At 40.2% G+C, this 26,304-nt stretch overlaps 1 protein-coding gene and 1 pseudogene across 1 annotated transcript; both read left to right on the forward strand.

Moving 5' to 3' along the window:
* Positions 1 to 3,842: 3,842 nt before the first annotated feature.
* LOC133251896 (putative gustatory receptor clone PTE01) lies at positions 3,843 to 10,252 on the forward strand. The gene is made up of 2 exons (XM_061424640.1): positions 3,843 to 4,755; positions 10,180 to 10,252. Exons 1-2 carry the CDS (start codon positions 3,947 to 3,949, stop codon positions 10,250 to 10,252), a joined length of 882 nt encoding a protein of 293 aa, XP_061280624.1. The 5' UTR covers positions 3,843 to 3,946.
* Positions 10,253 to 23,312: 13,060 nt separating this feature from the next.
* Positions 23,313 to 24,237, forward strand: LOC133251897 (olfactory receptor 7E178-like; annotated as a pseudogene).
* Positions 24,238 to 26,304: the final 2,067 nt, after the last annotated feature.

The following is a 26,304-nucleotide window of genomic DNA, read 5'->3' on the forward strand; positions in this document are numbered from 1 at the left end:
GAGCTGAGACCACAAAGAAACCAAGAGAAAATATATCCAGATTTGAATGCATTCCATTAGAATTAGCAGAAATTAGAAACATGAAGAACATAACGTGGAAATTTGTTACATCTGTTCATGAGACAACTGCAGGTTGTCCTGATGCTGATGGAGGGGCTCTCATAGTGTATCAAACCAGGAGTCTACATGAGACAGCGTGACTGGAAGCAGTCGAGTCAGGTCTGCAGAAGTACCCAGTGGAGAGGAAAGCCTACCAATTTCTAGTTTGTTTCCAGGGATTTTTTTGTTTAGATCATGTTGGTGCAGTGAATCTGGGAATACACAGCAAAACAGATGGGCAAGACCTGACCCTTGAAGAGTTTGGAGCACATTCCTTATAGAGGATGAGGCCTGTATGGTGGGCAGGATCTGAGATGCTCTCACTGATTCCAGCTCCTGGTTTTAATTTCATTGTGTATTTCCTCCCATTGACTGTGACCTGAAGTAAAAAAATGAAAGTACGTTTTCTTTCGAGACAATTATTAACTCTGAAAATGGAAAGTGTATCGCATCGTTGGTCTAGACCTCATGCTCCATAGATATCATGATTGATACAATGGATTTCAACATATCAAAATTACACATTGAGTGGTAAATTGAGAAAAAAGGTCTGATGTTATATTAAGATCCTGCATCTTGGAGGTCAGAAGCAAGAGTACGTGGAATTTCCTTCTGAGATGTAAAGGGACCCAGACCCTTCCCAGGACATCCACTTTTCTCCTTTTCCTTTTCCATTAATATTAACAAGTCCCCAGAGTTTGGGACATAATGGACCAACTGGCTAATGATGCTCTGTGAGCATTGAGCCCTAAGGTCATACCATTGTAAATAATTAGCCAGTGCCTCCAGCTAATTAATTTGACTGTTCTAGTACTTTGGCTCCACACTTATGTCCCCATCCTTTGTAGGAACCTGCATCAGAAGGTCCAGCCTGAGTCTGTCTTCCTGTCCATCCTGAGGAGGGACCCTGAGACTGCCTCACACACCAGGCAGGAGAGTCTATGCTTCTTGGTCATGCTCCAGCAGAGATGCAGTCCAGCCCAGTAAGTGCTGAGGGAGACAGTGAAAGTGAAGGGAGTCTAGGAGCATGATTTTTTCGACAAACATGACAGTTGGGATATACAGACGGGAATGAATTCATTCTTGTTGTTCAGTATATCAGTTGTGTTGGATTCGTTTTGACCCCATGTATTGCAGCACACCAGGCTTCCCTGTTCTTCACCATTTCCCAGAGCTTGCTCAAACTTATGTCCCTTGTGTAGATGATGCCATCCAGCCATCTCTGCACAGATTGTCCAACCATCTCTCCATCCTCTGTTGTCCCCTTCTCCTCCTGTTTTCAATCTTTCCCAGCATCAGGGTGTTTCTAATAAGTCAGCTATTTGAATCAGGTGGCCAAAGTATTGACACTTCAGCTTCAGCATCAATGACTATTGACCAATGACTATTGAGGACTATTCAGGACTGATTTCCTTTAGGATTGACTGGTTTGGTCTCCTTGTTGTCTGTCCAAGGGACTCTCAAGAATCTTCTCCAATACCACAGTTCAAAAGCATTAATTCTTTGGTGCTCAGCCTTCTTAATGGTCCAATTCTCATGTCCATACATGACTACTGGAAAAACCACAGCTTTGACTATATGGACCTTTGTCGGCAAAGCAATGTCTCTTCTTTTTAATATGCAGTCTAGGTTTATCATATCTTTCCTTCTGAGGAGCAAGCATCTTTTAATTTCATGTCCACTGCAGTCACTGTCCACAATTATTTTAGAGCCCAAAAAAATAAAGTCTGTCACTGTTTCCATTGTTTTCCCATTCATTTGCCATGAAGCAACAGGACCAGATCCAATGATCTTAGTTTTTGCATGTTGAGTTTTAAGCCAGCTTTTTTATTCTCCTCTTTCACTTTCATCAAGATGCTTTTCAGTTAGTCTTCACTTGCTGTGTTTAGGATGGTGTCATCTGCATTCTGAGGTATTGATATTTCTGTTGGAAATCTTAATTCCAGCTTGTGCTTCATCCAGCCCCGCATTTTGGATGATGTTCAGGGTGAATATAAGTTAAATAAGCAGGGTGACAATATACAGCTTTGACATACTCCTTTCCCAATTTGGAACCAGTCCATTGTTCCATGTCCGGTTCTAACTGTTGCTTCTTGACCTGCATACAGGTTTCCCAGGAGGCAGCTAAGGTGATCTGGTATTCCCATCTCTAAGAATTTTCCAGTTTGCTGTGATCCACATAGTCAAAGGCTTTAATATAGTCAATGAAGCAGAAGTAGATGTTTTTTGGTGTTCCCTTCCTTTTTCTATATTCCAACAGACATTGACAATTTGATCTCTGGTTCCTCTTTTCTAGTTGCCAGTCCAGGTTCGATGCAGGATACAGTGAGCTCAGGGATGGTGCACTGGGATGACCCAGAGGGATGGGATGGGAAGGGAGGTGGGAGGGGGGTTCAGGATGGGGAACCCATGTACACCCGTGGCGGATTCATGCCAATGTATGGCAAAACCAATACAATATTGTAAAGTACTTAGCCTCCAATTAAAATAAATAAATTTATATTAAAAAGTAATAAATTCAGCTTGTACAAGTTCTTGGTTCATGTACTATTGAAGCCTAGCTTGTAGGATTTTGAGCATTGCCTTGCTAGCCTGTGAAATGAGTACACTTGTATGGTAGTTTGAACATTCTTTGGCTTTTCACTTCTTTGGGATTATGTTTCCCTGATGGCTCAGATGGTACTGCCTACAATGCATGAGACTCAGGTTTGATCTCTGGGTTGGGAAGATCCCTGGATAAGGGAATTGCAGCCCACTCCAGTATTCTTGCCTGGAGAATGCCAAGGACAGAGGAGCCTGGCAGGCTACAGTTCATGGGGTCACTAAGAGTTGGACACGACTGAGTAACTAATGCTTTTAACATTTCTTTGGGATTGGAATGAAAACTGACCTTTTCAGTCCTGTGGCTGAGCTTTCCAAATTTGCTGGCATATCGATTTCAGCACTTTAACAGCATCATTTTTTAGGATCTGAAATAGCTAAGTTAGAATTTAAACACCTTCACTAACTTTTTCATAGTAATACTTCTTAAGGCCCACTTGACTTCACATTCCAGAACATCTGGCTCTAGTTGAATGACTACACCATCGTGGTCATTTGGGTCATTAAGACTTTTTTGTACAGTTCTGTGTATTCTTGCCACCTCTTCTTAATATCTTCTGCTTCTGTTAGGCCCATACCATTTCTATCCTGTACAGTTTCTGCCCACCTCTGCATGAAATGTTCCCTTGGCATCTATAATTCTTCTGAAGAGATCTCTAGTCCTTCCCATTCAATTGTTTTCCCCTATTTCTTTGCATTGTTCACTTGGAAAGGCTTTCTTATCTCTCCTTGCTATTCTTTGGAACTCTGCATTCAGATGGCTGTTTATTCCTTATTTCCTTTGCCTTTTGCATCTCTACTTTTTTCAGCTATTTGTAAGGCCTCCTCAGACGACCATTTGCCTTTTTGCATTTCTTTTTCTTGGGAATGCTTTTGATCACTGCCTCCTCTACAATGTTACAAACCCCCATCCATAGTTCTTCAGGTACTCTATCAGATCTAATCCCTTGAATCTATTTGTCCCTTTCACTGTATAATCATAAGGGATTTGATTTAGGCCATACCTAAATGGCCTCATGGTTTTCCATACTTTCTTCAATTTAAGTCTGGATTTTTCAATGGCTACAGTGGTACATGCCATTTTCTCATTATCTTTCTTCCAAACTCTTTTCTTTTTCAAAGGTGTCCAAGATACGTACAACCACAGAATCTAACACAGAATCTAACCAGTGTTTCAGAATTCTTCCTCCTGGGCCTCTCAGATGATCCAGAACTGCAGCCTTTACTCTGTGTCCTATTTCTGTCCATGTACCTGATCACCATTCTGGGGAACCTACTCATCATCCAGGCCGTCACCTCTGACTCCCACCTCCACACCCCCATGTACTTCTTCCTCTCCAACCTGTCCTTGGCTGACATTGGTTTCATCTCCAGCACTGTCCCCAATATGATTGTAAACATCCAAACTCACAGCAGAGTCATCTCCTGTGAAGGCTGCCTGACTCAGATGTCTATTTTTATCCTTTTCGGAGGCATGGATTGTACGCTTCTGACTGCTATGGCCTATGACCGGTTTGCGGCCATCTGTCAGCCACTGCACTACACGGCCATCATGAACCCACGCCTGTGCTGCTCCTTAGTTTTGGCGTCTTTTTTGGTTAGCCTTTTGGAGTCCCAGGTGCACAATTTGATTGTGTTACAACTTACCTGCTTCAAGGATGTGGAAATCTCTAACTTCTTCTGTGACCCTTCTCTGCTCCACGACCTGGCCTGTTCTGACACTGTCACCAATAACATAGTCATGTATTTTGTTGGTACCATCTTCGGTTTTCTCCCTTTATCAGGAATCCTTTTCTCTTACTATAAAATTCTTTCTTCCATTCTGAGAATCCCCTCAACAGGTGGGAAATATAAAGCCTTCTCCACCTGTGGCTCCCACCTGGCAGTTGTTTGCTTATTTTATGGAACAGGCCTTGGGGTGTACCTCATCTCAGCCATCTCACAATCTCCCAGGAAGGATGTGACAGCATCAGTGGTGTACACTGTGGTCACCCCCATGTTGAACCCCTTCATCTACAGTCTTAGGAACAGAGACATCAAAAGGGCCATGTGGAAGTTACTCAGCAAAATAATCTCACCTTAGTACCTGTGCCACTCATTTGGAGTGTATAAGGTTGGAAAATGTAGCAAAATTAACATCTAGACCTAAAAATTCCACCTCTCTCAGGACATCATTTCTGTAGCCCTTATGGCTTCACATCTCTTCCTTAACAGCTTAATTATTTCTCCTTTTTAGGTCCTTATCTGACCATTTGAGAGTTCTATCATCCTTTGTATATCATATTCACTTTTGACTGAATATTGTTATATCTACAAAGATTTTATAGTTTATAATTGGTAGCCCAAGCATCCTCAAAACATAAATAATTCCCTTTCATTTATATATTACCATATGTAAAATAAATAGCAAGTGAGAATGTGCTATGTGACACAGGGAGCTCAACCCAGTGCTCTGTGACAACCTAGAGGGATAGAATGGGATGGGAGATGGTAGGGGCTCCAGGGGGAGGGAACATGTGTATACCTATAGCTGATTCATGTTGATGAATGGCAGAAGCCAACACAATATTGTAAAGCAATTATCCTCTGAGGAAAAAAGTAAAAAGTATCTATGTCTAAGAGCCATAAGCAAGTAAAAATTAGCTTTCATATCTTTTTACATTGTTCTTCAGGTTTTAGTTCTCAACTTTGTAACTACCTTATGTATTATGGTATAGTAGCTAATAAAAATAAAATCTTTTCAAATTTTTTTCTTTTAATACATTGAAAGTTTACAATTCTTCCACAGCCCTTATGTAATGTCTATGTGCATGTGCTTAGTCGCTTCATTTGTGTATGATTCTTTGGGACCCCAAATAGTATACTGCAGCCCACCAGGCTCCTCTGTCCATGGGGATTCTCCAGGCAAGAGTACTGGAATGGGTTGCCATGCCTTCCTCCATGGAACCCTCCCAACACAGCGATTGAACCCAGGTCTCCTGTACTGTAGGCAGATTCCTTACCATCTGAGCACTAGGGAAGCCCATGTATTTTCCATAGTAAATTCTATTTTTCACATCTCTGCATGCAGTTATGTGTGAGGATACCTGTCACTGCTTCTCAACCTTGGCTTTTTTAAAAATCATCTGGAAAGTTTAAAAATTCTGACCCCTGGGTCTCACGACAAGATATTCTGATTTAACTGACTTGGGTGTGGTCTGAGTATGAGGATTTTAAAAAGTACTAAGGTGTTTCTAGTATATGGCCAAGGTAGAAAACTACTGATGTAAGTCAGATCTTTCACTCAAAGGTGATCTCTACATATTGGGTTGTAACTGCTCATGCACAAATGTTCAAGATCTGAAAGAGATCAGAGGTCAGAGGGGGAAGATACAAAGAGCCTACTTTAACACTAGACAATGTGTTTGCACATTGTTTCTGATAATTTTCTTCATTTAGCTTTTCTACATCATACACGTGGGCTTTGCTTTGGATTCAGTTCAGTTCAGTCGCTCAGTCGTGTCCGACTCCCTGCAACCCCATGAACCACAGCACACCAGGCATCCCCGCCCATCACCAACCCCCAGAGTCCACCCAAACTCATGTCCATTGAGTCGGTGATGCCATCCAACCATCTCATCCTCTGTAGTCCCCCTCTCCTCCTGCCCTCAATCTTTCCCAGCATCAGGGTCTTTTCAAATGAGTCAGTTCTTCACATCAGGTAGCCAAAGTATTGGAGTTTCAGCTTCAACATCAGTCCCTCCAATGAACACCCAGGACTGATCTCCTTTAGAATAGACTGGTTGGATCTCCTTGTAGTCCAAGGGACTTTCAAGAGTCTTCCCCAACACTACAGTTCAAAAGCATCAATTCTTCAGTGCTCAGCTTTCTTTATAGTCCAACTCTCACATCCATACATGACTACTGGAAAAACCATAGCCTTGACTAGATGGACCTTTGTTGACAAAGCAATATCTCTGCTTTTTAATACGCTATCTAGGTTGGTCATAACTTTCCTTGCAAGGAGCAAGCGTCTTTTAATTTCATGGCTGCAGTCACCATCTGCGGTGATTTTGGAGCCCAAAAAAATAAAGTCAGCCACTGTTTCCACCATTTCCCCATCTATTTGCCATGAACTGATGGGACCAGATGCCATGATCTTCGTTTTCTGAATGTTGAGCTTTAAGCCAACTTTTTCACTCTCCTCTTTCACTTTCATCAAGAGGCTCTTTAGTTCTTCTTCACTTTCTGTCATAAGGGTGGTGTCTTCTGCATATCTGAGGTTATTGATATTTCTCCCAGCAATCTTGATTCCAGCTTGTGATTCATCCAGCCCAGCGTTTCTTTGGATTAAGGGGCTTGAAATCACTGCTCTATTCTTCATCTTGTCATCATCTTACATACTTTCAATAGTGGTCAGTAAGACCTCTGTGTCCTTAAAGCTCAACTGGTCCAGTCTTACTCTCCAAGCCCTTGGGGTAGTAACTTCATCCTTCACTTAGGGTTGCTGTGTTAGCTTTGTTCTTTTTGCCTTTCAGTCCTTCAGTAACTCTTTAACCAACTCACTTTATTAAATTTTCTCACTCAAAGGACTAATTGCATTATTCCTGGAAGAGGGCTGCTCAGCCACATGAAATAACTAAATAATGCCATTTTCAGCAATGTGGGTGGACCTAGAGATTGTCACACTGGGTGAAGTATGTCAGAGAAAGACAAATGTCATATGATATTGCTTATACATGGAATTTTTTTAAGTAGTACAAATAAACCTATCTACAAAACAGAAATAGCAGAGTTCAGAAGGGAGGGAACACTTGAATGCCAATGGCCAGTTCATGTTGATGTATGTCAAAGGCCATCACAATATTGTAAAATAATTATCCTCCAATTAAGTTAGCTTAAAAAAGAAAAGAAAACAAAAGGTTAAGACTCACAGAATATAGGTTGGGGTTTGAAAAGTACTACAAATAACAAAGGGAGAAAAAGTGAGGATAGAGATTTCTCAGTTTCACGTGACATGATGAAAAGATTACTATTTCCTGAAAAGAAACACATCATGTGAGGAGAAATTGAGAAAACCTAATCACTAATTTTATTACATACACACAAATACCTGTGTTTTTCATACACCATGTCCTGTAGCCACATCTTTGGCAGCAACTCTGATAATGTATCCCCTGTACACTATATGCCATGAGTTCAAGTTAATATTATTTTTGCTACTGTCTGAATATTTTAAACAATCCTAGCAATCACTTCCACGTTGTCTAATCCACCTCTGCTCACTTCAGTTCAGTTCATTCGCTCAGTCGTGTCCAGCTCTTTGCAACCCCATGGACTGCAGCATGCCAGGCCTCTCTGTCCATCACCAACCTAAGTTTACTCAAACTCATGTCCATTGACTTGATGATGCCATCCAACCATCTCATCTTCAGTCACTCCCTTCTCCTCCCACCTTCAATCTTTCCCAGCATCAGGGTCTTTCCCAATGAGTCAGTTCTTCGCATCAGGTGGCCAAAGTATTGGAGTTTCAGCTTCAACATCAGTCCTTGCAATGAATATTTAGAACTGATTTCCTTTAGGATGGACTGGTTGGATCTCCTTGCAGTCCAAGGGACTCTCAAGAGTCTTCTCCAACACCACAGTTCAAAAGGATCAGTTCCTCGGCGCTCAGCTTTCTTTATAGTCCAACTCTCACATCCATAGATGACTACTCTGAAAACCACAGCTTTGACTAGACAGACCTTTGTTGGCAAAGTAAGGTCTCTGCTTTTTAATATGCTGTCTAGGTTGGTCATAACTTTCCTTCCAAGGAGCAAGAGTCTTTTAATCTCATGGCTGCAGTCACCATCTGCAGTGATTTTGGAGCTCTAGAAAATAAAGTCTGTCACTGTTTCCATTGCTTCTTCATCTATTTGCCATGAAGTGATGGGACCGGATGCCATGATCTTAGTTTTCTGAAAAGGGGCTTCCCTGATAGCTCAGTTGGTACATGGACAGGAAGAGGATAAAGAGAAAAGACTGAAGTTCTAGATCATCTGAGAGACCCAGGAGGAATAATTCTGAGATACTTGTTAGATTTACATATCTGTGCTGCTTGGACACCTTTGGAAAAAGATAGAGCTGGAAACAAAGGAAATAAGTAAATGAGTGTTGAGCACTGTGTCCATATTTTGTATTGAAGCAATTCATTTCTAAGATTGTACACCCCACTTCCTTCACCCATATTTCTCATTGTAACAAATTCTGTCTGTTTAGAATTGTTCCCTCAGTGGTTTCTGTGTTATTCACCTGTGTCTATACACTCTTACTTTATAAAACTTCACAGAAAATTGTAAAGGAGCAAGAATGTTAGAGGTAATACATCCATGATCTCAGTAAAATACGACCTACCTCTTTAGAGATAATATAGAATGAGAAATTCTCTTTCCCCTCGAAGAAAATATATGATTCAAAATTAAAGAATTTAAGATATATATATTTATTTTATTCAAATACAATTCTAGATATTTCCTTCATTTAGAATATTTACAAATCTCTATGAAATGCAGAACTGTATAATCTGAATTTTAAATTAAAAATGAATGTTCCCAACCAGAACACACTCTAATATGACACTCAGAGTTTTAGATAATCCTTTGTTTCTTCTGTCTTCCTTACTTCATGAAATAAGTGATTACTCAAATATCAGGATTATCTTTTTTTAATATTCTTTATTTATTTACTTATTTGTGCCAGGTCTTAGTTGTGAGCACACAGGATCTTTGATCTCCCTTGCAGATAAGGGATCTTTATTTGGGGGATGTGGGATCTAGTTCCTGGAGCAGGGATTGAACCAGTGCACCCTGCATTAAGATTGCAGAGTCTTAGCCACTGGAACACTAGGGAAGTCCCCAGGGTTGTTTTCCTAAGAGTCATTTAGTATAGACTTCATACCTTTGACTTTGAAGCTAAGTCACTTCAGTTGTGTCTGACTCTTGTGACCCTATGGACTGTAGCCCACCAGGCTTCCCTGTCCATAGGATTCTCCAGGCAAGAGTACTGGAGTGGGTTGCCATGCTGCCCTCCAGAGGATCTTCCTGACCCAGGGATCGGACAGATGTCTCTTATGCTTCCTGCATTGGCAGGCAGGTTCTTTTACCACTAATGCCAGCTGGGAAACCCCATCTTTGACTTTGATGGGCTTCAGATTTTGATCAGCATGGTTTAACTAAGCACTCATGATCATACAGCATTGGTGACTACAAATGTGGTGTTAGTGTACAGAACACTGTCAATTTTTACACAATAACAAAATTTAATAATTCTTCTTTAAGTTTTTAAATTATATATAGGATTATTTGTTTCACTACTGTCTCAGTTAAATGTTTGATGTGAGAAACCAATGTACTATTTTTGGACTTTATTCTGTGCTGGCGGATAATACAACTTCATTGTCTTTTCATCAGTTTACTGAAGTGATTGACAAAATTGCATATATTTGAGTTTTGCCACATGAAGATTTTCTAAAGATGTACAAAGTGATGATTTAATACAGAGAGACCTTGGGGATGATTACAGTCAAGTTAATTAGCATACCTGTCAGCTCACAGAGTTCCTATTTGTGTGTATAGAAACAGTTAAGTAGATCTCTCTTAGCAGATTTTAAGAAAACATCCAGAATTTTTAGCTGTTTTTTTTTAAACTTATTCATCTATCAATAGACACTTATCTGTATTTTCACGATTTCAAATGACAGCACAATGACAAGGAAATGCACATAGCTCTTTGAGGTTCTGATTTATCTTGTTGGCATCTACCTTGAAGTGGGGTTGCTGGAGCCTATGGTAGATCTATTTCAATTAGTTTCAATTTTTAATTTTTAAGAAACCTCCATTCTGTTTTCTGTAATGACTGTACCAATATTCATTATTACTGATCAGGTATAAGTTTTCCCTCACTTCCACATCCTCACCAACATTTGTTTTCTTTTAAGCTTTTTCTTTAAAAAGTCATCCAAAGAGATGTGAGTTGAACTTTAATTTAGCTATGGACTTGCATTTGCAGTATTAACCCCTGTTGTGTGCCTTTTGGTATACCTGATGGTCTGGTTCTCCTGATCATAAACCCACCTATTTGCAGATGAGGAGTTCAGCAGCAAGGAAGGTCCCACAGTGAGGTCAGGACCCAGCCTTCTTAGATCGATTTAACAGATTTTCATCTGAACCCTTCCTGGTAAAGGAATCACAATTCTCTAATTCTGCTGCCTGAAAGTAACTCAGCTTCATTATTTTTTTTAATTTAATTTGATTTTTTTTCTTTTTTTTTTAAATTTAATTTTATTTTTAAACTTTACATAATTGTATTAGTTTTGCCAAATATCAAAATGGATTCATTTTATTTTTCTTTTAAACTTTACAATATTGTGTTAGTTTTGCCAAATATCGAAATGAATCCACCACAGCTATACATGTGTTCGCCATCCTGAACCCTTCTCCCTCCTTCCTCCCCATACCATCCCTCTGGGTCATCCCAGTGCACCAGCCCCAAGCATCCAGTATCGTGCATCGAACCTGGACTGGTGACTCTTTTCATACATGATATTATACATATTTCAATGCTATTCTCCCAAATCTTCCCACCCTCTCCCTCTCCCACAGAGTCCATAAGACTCTTCTATACATCACTGTCTCTTTTGCTGTCTCGTATACAGGGTTATTGTTACCATCTTTCTAAATTCCATATATATGCGTTAGTATACTGTATTGGTGTTTTTCCTTCTGGCTTGCTTCACTCTGTATAATAGGCTCCAGTTTCATCCACCTCATTAGAACTGATTCAAATGTATTCTTTTTAATGGCTGAGTAATACTCCATTGTGTATATGTACCACTGCTTTCTTATCCATTCATCTGCTGATGGACATCTAGGTTGCTTCCATGTCCTGGATATTATAAACAGTGCTGCGATGAACATTGGGGTACACGTGTCTCTTTCCCTTCTGGTTTCCTTGGTGTGTATGCCCAGCAGTGGGATTGCTGAATCATAAGGTAGTTTTATTTCCAGTTTTTTAAGGAATCTCCACACTGTTCTCCATAGTGGCTGTACTAGTTTGCATTCCCACCAGCAGTGTAAGAGGGTTCCCTTTTCTCCACACCCTCTCCAGCATTTATTGCTTGTAGACTTTTGGATCGCAGCCATTCTGACTGGCGTGAAATGGTACCTCATAGTGGTTTTGATTTGCATTTCTCTGATAATGAGTGATGTTGAGCATCTTTTCATGTGTTTGTTAGCCATCTGTATGTCTTCTTTGGAGAAATGTCTATTTAGTTCTTTGGCCCATTTTTTGATTGGGTCATTTATTTTTCTGGAGTTGAGCTGTAGGAGTTGCTTGTATATTTTTGAGGTTAGTTGTTTGTCAGTTGTTTCATTTGCTATTATTTTCTCCCATTCTGAAGGCTGCCTTTTCACCTTGCTAATAGTTTCCTTTGTTGTGCAGAAGCTTTTAAGTTGAATTAGGTCCCATTTGTTTATTTTTGCTTTTATTTCCAGTATTCTGGGAGGTGGGTCATAGAGAATCCTGCTGTGATGTATGTCGGAGAGTGTTTTGCCTATGTTCTCCTCTAGGAGTTTTATACTTTCTGGTCTTACGTTTAGATCTTTAATCTATTTTGAGTTTATTTGTGTATGGTGTTAGAAAGTGTTCTAGTTTCATTCTTTTACAAGTGGTTGCCCAGTTTCCCCAGCACCACTTGTTAAAGAGATTGTCTTTTCTCCATTGTATATTCTTGCCTCCTTTGTCAAAGGTAAGGTGTCCATAGGTGCGTGGATTTATCTCTGAGCTTTCTATTTTGTTTCATTGATCTATATTTCTGTGTTTGTGCCAGTACCATACTGTCTTGATGACTCTGGTTTTGTAGTAGAGCCTGAAGTCAGGCAGGTTGATTCCTCCAGTTCCATTCTTCTTTCTCAAGATTGCTTTGGCTATTCGAGATTTTTTGTATTTCCATACAAATTGTGAAACTATTTGTTCTAGCATTATTTTAGCAGGTCACATTCTGACAGAATGTGGTCTGCTGGAGAAGGGAATGGCAAACCACTTCAGTATTCTTGCCTTGAGAACCCCATGAACAGTATGAAAAGGCAAAATGATAGGATACTGAAAGAGAAACTCCCCAGGTCAGTAGGTGCCCAGTATGCTACTGGAGATTAGTAGAGAAATAACTCCAGAAAGAATGAAAGGATGGAGCCAAAGCAAAAACAATACCCAGCTGTGGATGTGACTGGTGATAGAAGCAAGGTCTGATGCTGAAAAGACCAATATTGCACAGGAACCTGGAAAGTCAGGTCCATGAATCAAGGCAAATTGAAAGTGGTCAAACAAGAGATGGCAAGAGTGAATGTCGACATTCTAAGAATCAGCGAACTGAAATGGACTGGAATGGGTGAATTTAACTCAGATGACCATTATATCTACTACTGTGGGCAGGAAGCCCTCAGAAGAAATGGAGTAGCCATCATGGTCAACAAAAGAGTCCAAAATGCAGTACTTGGATGCAATCTCAAAAACGACAGAATGATCTCTGTTCGTTTCCAAGGCAGACCATTCAATATCACAGTAATCCAAGTCTATGCCCCAACCATTAATGCTGAAGAAGCTGAGGTTGAACAGTTCTATGAAGACCTACAAGACCTTTTAAAACTAACACCCAAAAAAGATGTCCTTTTCATTATAGGGTACTCAAATGCAAAAGTAGGAAGTTAAGAAACACCTGGAGTAACAGGTAAACTTGGCCTTGGAATACGGAATGAAACAGGGCAAAGACTATTAGAGTTTTGCCAAGAAAATGCACTGGTCATAGCAAACACCCTCTTCCAACAACACAAGAGAAGACTCTATACATGGACATCACCAGATGGGCAACACCAAAATCAGATTGATTATATTCTTTGCAGCCAAAGATGGAGAAGCTCTATACAGTCAGCAGAAACAAGACCAGGAGCTGACTGTGGCTCAGACCATGAACTCCTTATTGCCAAATTCAGACTTAAATTAAAGAAAGTAGGGAAAACTACTAGACCATTCAGGTATGACCTAAATCAAATCCCTGATGATTATACAGTGGAAGTGAGAAATAGATTTAAGGGACTAGGTCTGATAGATAGAGTGGCTGATGAACTATGGACGGAGGTTTGTGAGATTGAACAGGAGACAGGGATCAAGACCATCCCCATGGAAAAGAAATGCAAAAAAGCAAAATGGCTGTTTGGGGAGGCCTTACAAATATCTGTGAAAAAAGAGAAGCAAAAAGGAAAGGAGAAAAGGAAAGATATAAGCATCTGAGAGCAGAGTTCCAAAGAATAGCAAGGAGAGATAAGAAAGCCTTCTTCAGCGATCAATGCAAAGAAATGGAGGAAAACAACAGAATAGGAAAGACTAGAGATCTCTTCAAGAAAATTAGAGATACCAAGGGAACATTTCATGCAAAGATGGGCTCGATAAAGGACAGAAATGGTATGGACCTAACAGAAGCAGAAGATATTAAGAAGAGATGGCAAGAATACACAGAAGAACTGCACAAAAAAGATCTTCATGACCCAGATGATCACGATGGTGTGATCACTGACCTAGAGCCAGACATCCTGGAATGTGAAGTCAAGTGGGTCTTAGAAAGCATCACTACGAACAAAGCTAGTGGAGGTGATAGAATTCCAGTTGAGCTATTCCAAATCCTGAAAGATGATGCTGTGAAAGTGCTGCACTCACTATGCCAGCAAATTTGGAAAACTCAGCAGTGACCACAGGACTGGAAAAGGTCAGTTTTCATTCCAATCCCAAAGAAAGGCAATGCCAAAGAATGCTCAAACTACCGCATAATTGCACTCATCTCACATGCTAGTAAAGTAATGCTCAAAATTCTCCAAGCCAGGATTCAGCAATACGTGAACCGTGAACTTCCTGATGTTCAAGCTGGTTTTAGAAAAGGCAGAGGAACCAGAGATCAAATTGCCAACATCTGCTGGATCATGGAAAAAGCAAGAGAGTTCCAGAAAAACATCTATTTCTGCTTTATTGACTATGCCAAAGCTTTTGACTGTGTGGATCACAATAAACTGTGGAAAATTCTTCAAGAGATGGGAATACCAGACCACCTGACCTGCCTCTTGAGAAATTTGTATGCAGGTCAGGAAGCAACAGTTAGAACTGGACATGGAACAACAGACTGGTTCCAAATAGGAAAAGGAGTTCGTCAAGGCTGTATATTGTCACCCTGCTTATTTAACTTATATGCAGAGTACATCATGAGAAACGCTGGACTGGAAAAAATACAAGCTGGAACCAAGATTGCCAGGAGAAATACCAATAACCTCAGATATGCAGATGACACCACCCTTATGGCAGAAAGTGAAGAGGAACTAAAAAGCCTCTTGATGAAAGTGAAAGTGGAATTTTTAATAGTTTTTCTCCTGTAATTGAGATCTAGTCTTACTGCATTGTGGTCAGAGAAGATGCTTGGAATGATTTCAATTTTTTTGAATTTACCAAGGTTAGATTTATGGCCCAGGATGTGATCCATCCTGGAGAAGGTTCCGTGTGCACTTGAGAAAAAGGTGAAATTCATTGTTTTGGGATGAAATGTCCTATAGATATCAATTAGGTCTAACTGGACTATTGTATCATTTAAAGTTTGTGTTTCCTTGTTAATTTTCTGTTTAGTTGATCTATCCATAGGTGTGAGTGGGGTATTAAAGTCTCCCACTATTATTGTGTTATTGTTAATTTCTCCTTTCATACTTGTTAGCATTTGTCTTACATATTGCAGTGCTCCCGTGTTGGGTGCATATATATTTATAATTTTTATATCTTCTTCTTGGATTGATCCTTTGATCATTATGTAGTGACTGCCTTTGTCTCTTTTCACAGCCTTTGTTTTAAAGTCTATTTTATCTGATATGAGTATTGCTACTCCTGCCTTCTTTTGGTCCCTATTTGCATGGAAAATCTTTTTCCAGCCCTTCACTTTCAGTCTGTATGTGTCCCCTGTTTTGAGGTGGGTCTCTTGTAGACAACATACGAAGGGGTCTTACTTTTGTATCCATTCAGCCAGTCTTTGTCTTTTGGTTGGGGCATTCAACCCATTAACGTTTAAGGTAATTATTGATAAGTATGATCCTGTTGCCATTTACTTTATTGTTTTGGGTTCAAATTTATACACCCTTTTTGTGTTTCCTGTCTAGAGAGTATCCTTTAGTATTTGTTGGAGAGCTGGTTTGGCGGTGCTGAATTCTCTCAGCTTTTGCTTGTCTGTAAAGCTTTTGATTTCTCCTTCATATTTGAATGAGATCCTTGCTGGGTACAATAATCTGGGCCGTAGGTCACGCCAGTCAGAATGGCTGTGATCCAAAAGTTTACAAGCAATAAATGCTGGAGAGGGTGTGGAGAAAAGGGAACCTTCTTACACTGTTGGTGGGAATGCAAACTAGTACAGCCACTATGGAGAACAGTGTGGAGATTCCTTAAAATACTGGAAATAGAACTGCCTTATGACCCAGCAATCCCACTGCTGGGCATACACACCAAGGAAACCAGAATTGAAAGAGACACGTGTACCCCAATGTTCATCGCAGCACTGTTTATAATAGCCAGGACAGGGAAGCAACCTAGATGTCCATCAGCAGATGAATGGATAAGAAAGTTGTGGTACGTATACACAATGGAGTATTACAGAGCCATTAAAAAGGATACATTTGACTCAGTTCTAATGAGATGGATGCAACTGGAGCCTATTATACAGAGTGAAGTAAGCCAGAAAGAAAAACACCAATACAGTATACCAACGCATATATATGGAATTTAGAAAGATGGTAACAATAACCCTGTATACGAGACAGCAGAAGAGACACTGATTTATAGAACAGTCTTTTGGACTCTGTGGGAGAGGGACAGGGTGGGATGATTTGGGAGAATGGCATTGAAATATGTATAATATCATATATGAAATGGTTACCAGTCCAGGTGAGTCTGAGTGAACTCCGGGAGTTGGTGATGAACAAGGAGGCCTGGCGTGCTGTGATTCATGGGGTCGCAAAGAGTCGGACACGGCTGAGCGAATGATCTGATCTGATCTGATCTGATTCTAATTTAACTAAGAAAAATTTCTAAATAGTATAATGTAAACACCTCTGGGCTATTTTCTGATCTCTAAAATTGTGATAATAATTGAATCTTCCTAATAGGATTATTGAAAGAAAGTCTTAAAAATCATTTCTACTTCTTAAACAAGTGGTTTTCAGTTCCAGTTCATCGATAATTTATGTGTTGTTTTTGTTATTGTTCAGTCACTAAGCCAGCCCCCACTCTTTGCAACCCCATGGTCTGTAGCCTGCAAGGCTCCTTAGTCCATGGGGTTTTCCAGGCAATAATACTGGAGTGGGTTAACTTTTCCTTCTCCAAATTTGTGTGCCTTTTTAAAAATACTCAGTTACCCCAGCCTCAGCCTAGAACCAATTTCAGGATCTACATGTGAGTTAACCGGTCACCCTAATGTGAAGCTGAGCTTGATAAACACTGTCAAAGATCATAGCCCAACACTTAGTAAAAGCTCCATCAGTATTATGAATTAATGCTATCATCAATAAGCCCTACCTATTTTTAAAATACAAACATTTAATAATATTTGATTCAGATTTCATATTTCATAGAGACTAGAAAATTTAACAATAAAATTTAACTTTTCTTGGAATCTCAGCTCCATCTCTTTCTTGAGCATACACGTCCCCAAAAGCAACCAGTGTCATGGAGTTGATGGGTATGTTTCCTTGTCAAAGTTTTCATATCAGTATTCATTTATGTATCCATAACTAGCTTTTGTAAAATTTTCTCTAAACAGAATATTGTCTATATTGCCCCTGAAATAGACTTGTTTACCACAATATTGTGGTCAAGTCTCTTGGCAAAGAACATTTAACTACTTCAAACGTTTTCCTGACACACTTTATTACATAAGAAAAGACAACATTTGCAGCAGTTCATAGATTTACTTTATAAAAATTACACCCTGTATACGAGACAGCAAAAGAGACACTGATGTATAGATCAGTCTTATGGACTCTGTGGGAGAGGGAGAGGGTGGGGAGATTTGGGAGAATGGCATTGAAACATGTATAATATCATGTATGAAACGAGTCACCAGTCCAGGTTCAATGCACGATACTGGATGCTTGGGGCTAGTGCACTGGGACGACCCAGAGGGAGGCTATGGGGAGGGAGGAGGGAGGAGGGTTCAGGATGGGGAACACAGGTATACCTGTGGCGGATTCATTTTGATATTTGGCAAAACTAATACAATATTGTAAAGTTTAAAAATAAAATAAAATTAAAAAAAACTGGTAGAAACATCATGAGAACAGAGGGAAGAAACTGCAATTGTTTGTGCAAATAAATCATAAAAATGGAAAAAATGTATCTTTCATATGTATTTTAAATGCAATAATATATACTTTCAGTTCAGTCCAGTTCAGTTGCTCAGTCTTGTCCGACTCTTTACCACCCCATGAATCACAGCGTGAGAGGCCTCTCTGTGCATCACCAACTCCCAGAATTCACTCAGACTCACGTCTAACGAGTCAGTGATGCTATCCAGCCATCTCATCCTCTGTCGTCCCCTTCTACTCTGGCCCCCAATCCCTCCCAGCATCAGAGTCTTTTCCAATGAGTCAACTCTTCGTATGAGGTGGCCAAAGTACTGGAGTTTCACCTTCAGCATCATTCCTTCCAAAGAACACCCAGGACTGATCTCCTTCAGAATGGACTGGTTGGATCTCCTTGCAGTCCAAGGGACTCTCAAGAGTCTTCTCCAACACCACAGTTCAGAAGCATCAGTTCTTTGGTGCTCAGCTTTCTTCACAGTCCAACTCCACATCCATACATGACCACTGGGAAAACCATAGCCTTGACTAGACAGACCTTTGTTGGCAAAGTAATGTCTCTGCTTTTCAATATGCTATGAAGTTTGGTCATAACTTTCTTTCCAAGGAGTAAGCATCTTTTAATTTCATGGTTGCAATCACCATCTGCAGTGATTTTGGAGTCCAAAAAATGAAGTCTGAAACTGTTTCCACTCTTTCCCCATCTATTTCCCATGAAGTGATGGGGCCAGATGCCATGATCTTAGTTTTCTGAATGTTGAGCTTTAAGCCAACTTTTTCACTCTCCTCTTTCACTTTCATCAAGAGGCTTTTGAGTTCCTCTTCACTTTCTGCCAACAAGGTGGTGTCATCTGCATATCTGAGGTTATTGATATTTCTCCTGGCAGTCTTGATTCCAGCTTGTGCTTCTTCCAGCCCAGAATTTCTCATGATGTACTCTGCATAGACGTTAAATAAGCAGGGTGACAATATACAGCCTTGACGTACTCCTTTTCCTATTTGGAACCAGTCTGTTGTTCCATGTCCAGTTCTAACTGTTGCTTCCTGACCTGCATACAAATTTCTCAAGAGGCAGGTCAGGTGGTCTGGTATTCCCATCTCTTGAAGAATTTTCCACAGTTTATTGTGATCCACACAGTCAAAAGCTTTGGCATAGTCAATAAAGCAGAAATAGATGTTTTTCTGGAACTCTCTTGCTTTTTCCATGATCCAGCAGATGTTGGCAATTTGATCTCTGGTTGCTCTGCCTTTTCTAAGTCCAGCTTGAACATCAGGAAGTTCACGGTTCACGTATTGCTGAATCCTGGCTTGGAGAATTTTGAGCATTACTTTACTAGCATGTGAGATGAGTGCAATTGTGCGGTAGTTTGAGCATTCTTTGGCATTGCCTTTCTTTGGGATTGGAATGAAAACTGACCTTTTCCAGGCCGGTGGCCACTGCTGAGTTTTCCAAATTTGCTGGCATAGTGAGTGCAGCACTTTCACAGCATCATCTTTCAGGATTTGGAATAGCTCAACTGGAATTCCATCACCTCCACTAGCTTTGTTTGTAGTGATGCTTTCTAAGGCCCACTTGACTTCACATTCCAGGATGTCTGGCTCTAGGTCAGTGATTACACCATCGTGATTATCTGGGTCGTAAAGATCTTTTTTGTACAGTTCTTCTTTGTATTCCTGCCACCTTTTCTTAATATCTTCTGCTTCTGTTAGGTCCATACCATTTCTGTCCTTTATCGAGCCCATCTTTGCATGAAATGTTCCCTTGGTATCTCTAATTTTCTTGAAGAGATCTCTAGTCTTTCCCATTCTGTTGTTTTCCTCTATTTCTTTGCATTGATCGCTGAAGAAGGCTTTCTTATCTCTCCTTGCTATTCTTTGGAACTCTGAATTCAGATGCTTATATCTTTCCTTTTCTCCTTTGCTTTTCGCTTCTCTTCTTTTCACAGCTATTTGTAAGACCTCCCCAGACAGCCATTTTGCTTTTTTGCATTTCTTTTCCATGGGGATGGTCTTGATCCCTGTCTCCTGTTCAATCTCACAAACCTCCGTCCATAGTTCATCAGCCACTCTATCTATCAGATCTAGTCCCTTAAATCTATTTCTCACTTCCACTGTATAATCATCAGGGATTTGATTTAGGTCATACCTGAATGGTCTAGTAGTTTTCCCTACTTTCTTCAGTTTAAGTCTGAATTTGGCAATAAGGAGTTCATGGTCTGAGCCACAGTCAGCTCCTGGTCTTGTTTCTGCTGACTGTATAGAGCTTCTCCATCTTTGGCTGCAAATAATATAAACAATCTGATTTCGGTGTTGCCCATCTGGTGTTGTCCATGTGTAGAGTCTTCTCTTGTGTTGTTGGAAGAGGGTGTTTGCTATGACCAGTGCGTTCTCTTGGCAAAACTCTATTAGACTAATAGACTTTGCCCTGCTTCATTCCATATTCAAAGGCCAAAATGCATGTTACAGTTTATATATTAAATAAATATTTAACTTACATTATATATATTATATTATTATTCAAATCAATTTCTGCTTACAACAATCCTATGAAAATTCTTGGACCTCTCTATTACACAAATGGGAATTTGCATATAATATGTAAGTGGGAATTGTTGTTCGAGTTCTAACAATTAGTTTCGCTAATTAATATTAGTGTTAGCTTATATTTGTATCAGGGCTTTCCTGGTGGCTCAGATGGTAAAAGAATCTGCCTGCAATGTGAGAGACCTGTGTTCGACCCCTGGGTTGGGAAGATACCCTGGAAAAGAGCATGGTAACCCACTCCAGTTTTCTTGCCTGGAGAATCCCATGGAATAGGAGCCTGGCAGGCTACAGTTCATGGAGTTCCAAAGGGTCGGACACAACTATGCAACTAAGTAAAGCAGCACAGCGTATTTGTTTTAATACAAAAATCATTTCTGTCAACTGCATCCTGTTTTATTAAGTACAATTTTAAAAAAATCCTTTATGTCTGTCTGATTTTAATTTCATAGTAGCTTCACATGGCATTTTTCTCTTGTATAGGAAATATTATCAAACTTAGATTCAAAACTGGACTAAAAAATGCATGACTATGCAATCAGTTCAGTTCAGTCACACAGTCTTTTCTGACACTTTGCAACCTCAAGGACTGCAGCACACCAGGCTTTCCTGTTCATTACCAACACCCGCAGCCTGCTCAAACTCATGTCCATTGAGTCAGTGATGCTATCCAACCATCTCAATCCTCCGTTGTCCCCTTCTCCTCCTGCCTTCAATCTTTCCTAGCATCAGGGTCTTTTCCAATGAGTCAGTTCTTCTTTACATCAGGTGGCCAAAGTATTGGAGTTTCAGCTTCAGCATCAGTTCTTCCATGGAATATTCAGGACTGATTTCCTTTAGGATTGACTAGTTGGATATCCTTGCAGTCCAAGGGACTCTCAAGAGTCCTCCCCAATACCGCAGTTCAAAAGCATCAATTCTTCAGTACACAGCTTTCTTTATGGCCCAACTCTCACATCCAACATGACTACTGGAAAAACCATAGCTTTGACTAGATGGACCTTTGTGACTAAATGGACTGAGTGACTAAGCACAGCACAGTACCCCTCCCAGCTTCTCAGCAATCACTGTGGGAGGTGGCGTATCACAGTTTTGGGAGCCCTCATTCACATTTGTGAGGTTCCCTGCTGGTCTAGTGCTAGGATTTGGCACTTTCACCACCACAGCCCGAGTTCAATTCCTGGTCCGGGAAGCCTTTTGGGGGCATCCCAGGTGGCTCAGTGGTAAAGAATTCACCTACCAGTGCAGGAACCACAGAAGACATAGGTTCAGTCCCTCAGTCAGGAAGATCCCCTGGAGAAGGAAATGGCAACCCAATCCAGTATTCTTGCCTGGGAAATCCCATGAACAGAGGGGCCTGGCAGGCTACACTCCATGAGGTTACAAAGAGTCAGACACAATTTAGAGACTAAACAACAACATTCACATTTGGGGTACTGAAATCACTGATGGCTGTGACATTTCTTATTTATTGATATGGCAGGAGATATTTTCATTACACATGGGGAAATCTATTTCTTATTCAATATATTTCATTGAATGTTTGTGTTTAGTCACTCAGTCACGTCCAACTCTTTGCAACCCCATGGACTACAGCCCACCAGGCTTCTTTGCCCTTGGGGATTCTCCAGGCAAGAATACTGGAGTAGGTTGCCATGCTCTTCTCCAGGGGATCTTCCTGACCCAGGGATCAAATCCACGTCTCCCACATTTCAGGTGGATTCTTTACCATCTGAGCCACCAGAGAAGCCCATTTTTCTGTGATCATAGATTGTCATCCCAAAAGTTCCTTGCTCTCCTAACATTCTTCAGACCAGTGTAATGAAAAAGGTAAGTAACATAGAAACCAGTGGGAAAAAAACAGTATAAAAACAAAGATGAACAAACAAAAAAACTGGATTTGAGACACTTAGAAATATTGCTGAAGGTACCAGGGCCTATGACCCCAATACTCAGCTATAAAATGGGACACATTGTTAGGGTGCACAAGGGGCTGATAGTGTATTGTTTAAAAATGGCCCATTGTGGTGACCTGGCAAGCAAAGGATGAAGTCACAGTGGCTACATTGCCCTGGTGACACCCTGTCTTTTCCTTAAGACAAGATCCTGTTTTTCCCTGCTGGTGCCAGTTTCTCAAGACTACATGACCACCCAACCATAAGACCCCTCTAACTATGTGAACACAAGACCCCAGCTGCATGCTAAAGATAAACTAAGGACCCCCTCCCTTCAGGGCACAATTTCCTATCGATAGGGTATAAGAAGTGTTGGCTGTAAAGGGAGAGCACTGGTTCTCTCTAAAGCCAGTCACTTTCTTTCTTCCTGTAATAAATCTCTTTCTGCCTAAATACCCAGCTAGCTCTCTTTTGATCTGACTCACCTTACACATCTGGGTCATTTCTAATGACGTTGATGAACCTGAAGTCTATCATACAGAGGTAAAGCAAGGGAAAGACAAATACTGTATATTAATGCATCTATATGAAATTTAGAAAGATGGTACTGATGATTCTACATGAAGGTCAGCAAAGGAGACACAAATGTAAAGAACAGACTTTTGGATCAAATGTGAATATTTTGTTTGTGAATTGCTAGAATCCAAAATATGGACACAGTGTTGCATGCCCATTTGTTTGTTTCCTTTCTTTCAATCTTCTCTTCTTTTTCAAAAGGTGTCAAAGCTATATGGACCCACAGAACCTAACAAATGACTCAGAATTCTTCCTCATGGGACTCTCAGATGAAAAGAACAGCAGCCTTTGTTCTTTATCCTCTTCCTATCAATGTACCTTGTGACCATGCTTGGGAACCTGCTCCTCTTCCTGGCTGTCATCTCTGAGCCCCACCTCCACAGTCCCATGACTTCTTCCTCTCCAACCTATCCTTGGCTGACATCAGTTTCACCTCCACCACAATCCCAAAAATGATTCCGGACATTCAGACTCACTGCAGGGTCATGTCCTATGCAGGATGCCTGACACAGATGTCCTTTTTTATGCTTTTAAAGGTGTTTCGATAGTCTCCCCCTGACTGTGATGGCCTATGACCAGTTTGTAGCCATCTGTCACCCTCTGCATTACTTGGTCATTATGAACACACGTCTCCGTGGCTCATTGGTTTGGTATCACTTTTCATTAGTCTCTTGGTTTCCCAGATGCACAATTCAATGGTGTTAAAACTCACCTACTTCAGATGTGGAAATTTCTCATTTCTTCTGTGACCCTTCTCAACTCTTCGACTTTGCATGTTCTGACACTCACCAATAACACAGTTGTGTATTTTGGTGCCATCTCTGGTTTTCTGCCTCTCAGGCATCTTTTTCTCTTATTATAAAACTGTTTCCTCTATTCTAAGGGTCCCTTCATCAGGTGGGGGGAATAAATCTTTCTCCACCTGTGGCTCTCACCTGGCAGTTGTTTGCTTATTTTATGAAACAGGTCTTGGTGTGTGCCTCAGCTTAGCTATCTCACAATCTTGCAGGAAGGATACAGCAGCCTCAGTGATGTACACTGTGGTCACCCCCATGCTGAACCCCTTCATCTACAACGTGAAGAACAGATATGTCAAAAGGGTCATGTGGAGGTTTGTCAGCAAAACAACCTGTTTCTAAAAACTGTTTTGTTTTGGGTTTTTTTAGTGGATGGGATATAGAATACAAATCTATATTTTTAAATTAATTTATTTATTTTAATTGGAGGCTAATTACTTTACAATATTGTAGTGCTTTCTTCCATACCTTGACATGAATCAGCCATGGGTGTACATGTGACCCCCATTCTGAGCCCCCCTCCCGCTTCTCTCCCCATCCCATCCCTCGGGGTCATCCCAGTGCACTGGCCGTGAGCACCCTTTCTCATGCATTGAACCTGGACTGGTGATCTATTTCACATATGATAATATACATGTTTCAATGTTATTCTCTCAAATCATCCCACCCTCGCCTCCTCCCACAGAGTTCAAAAGTCTGTTCTTTACATCTGTGTCTCTCTCACAGTCTCACATATAGGGTCATTGTTACCATCTTTCTAAATTCCATATATATGCGTTAATATACTGTCTTGGGTTTGGGGTTTTTTTTTTTTTTTTTCCTGAGTTACTTCTCTCTGTTTAATAGGCTCCAGTTTTATCCACCTCATTAGAATTGATTCAAATGCATTCTTTTTAATAGCTGAGTAATATTCCATTGTGTATATGTACCACAGCTTTCTTTATCCATTCATCTGCTGATGGACATCTAGGTTGCTTCCATGCCCTGGCTATTATAAACAGTGTTGCGATGAACATTGGGCACGTGTCTCTTTCAATTCTGGTTTCCTCAGTGAGTACACCCAGCAGTTGGATTGCTGGGTCGAATGGCAGTTCTATTTCCAGTATTTTAAGGAATCTCCACACTGTTCTCCATAGAGGCTGTACTAGTTTGCATTCCCACCAACAGTGTAAGAGGGTTCCCTTTTCTCCACACCCTCTCCAGCATTTATTGCTTGTAGACTTCTGGATAGCAGCCATTCTGACTGGCGTTAGATGGTACCACATTGTGGTTTTGATTTGCATTTCTCTGATAATGAGTGATGTTGAACATCTTTTCATGAGCTTGTTAGCCATCTGTATGTCTTCTGTGGAGAAATGTCTGTTTAGTTCTTTGGCCCATTTTTTTATTGTGTCATTTACTTTTCTGGAATTGAGCTGCAGGAGTTGCTTGTATACTTTTGAGATTAATTCTTTGTCAGTTGCTTCATTTGCTATTATTTTCACCCATTCTGAAGGCTGTCTTTTCACCTTGATTATAGTTTTCTTCATTGTAAAAAAGCTTTTAAATTGAATTAGGTCCCATTTGTTTATTTTTGCTTTTATTTCCAACATTCTTGGAGGTGGGTCATAGAGGATCCTGCTGTGATTTATGTTGGACGGTGCTTTGCCTATGTTTTCCTCTAGGAGTTTTATAGTTTCTAGTCTTATATTTAGATCTTTAATCCATTTTGAGTTTATCTTTGTGTATGGTGTTAGAAAGTGTTCTAGTTTCATTCTTTTACAAGTGATTGACCAGTTTTCCCAGTACCACTTGTGAAAGAGATTGTCCTTTCTCCATTATATATTCTTGCCTCTTTTGTCAAAGATAAGGTGTCCAAAGGTGCGTGGATTTATCTCTGGGCTTTCTATTTTGTTCCATTGATCTATGTCTTTGTGCCAATACCATACTGTCTTGATGACTGTTGCTTTCTGGTATAGACTGAAGATAGGCAGACTGATTCCTTCAGTTTCATTCTTCTTTCTCGAGATTGCTTTGGCTATTCAAGGTTATTTGTGTTTCCATACTAATTGTGAAATTATTGGTTCTAGTTCTTTGAGAAATACCATTGGTAACTTGATAGGGATTGCATTGAATCTATACATTGCTTTGGGTAATATACTCATTTGACCTCAAGAAACAAGAGAAAAATTAAATAAATAACCTAACTTTACACCTAAAGCAACTAGAAAAAGAAGAAATGAAGAACACCAAGGTTAGTGGAAGGAAAGAAATCATAAAAATTAGGGCAGAAATAAATGAAAAAGAAACAAGGAGACTATAGCAAAAATCAACAAAACTAAAAGCTGGTTCTTTGAGAAGACAAATAAAATAAACAAACCATTAGCCAGACTCATCAAGAAAAAAAGGGAGAAGAATCAAATCAACAAA

The sequence above is a fragment of the Bos javanicus genome, chromosome 7, assembly GCF_032452875.1.
Source record: "Bos javanicus breed banteng chromosome 7, ARS-OSU_banteng_1.0, whole genome shotgun sequence".
Classification (NCBI taxonomy): domain Eukaryota; kingdom Metazoa; phylum Chordata; class Mammalia; order Artiodactyla; family Bovidae; genus Bos; species Bos javanicus.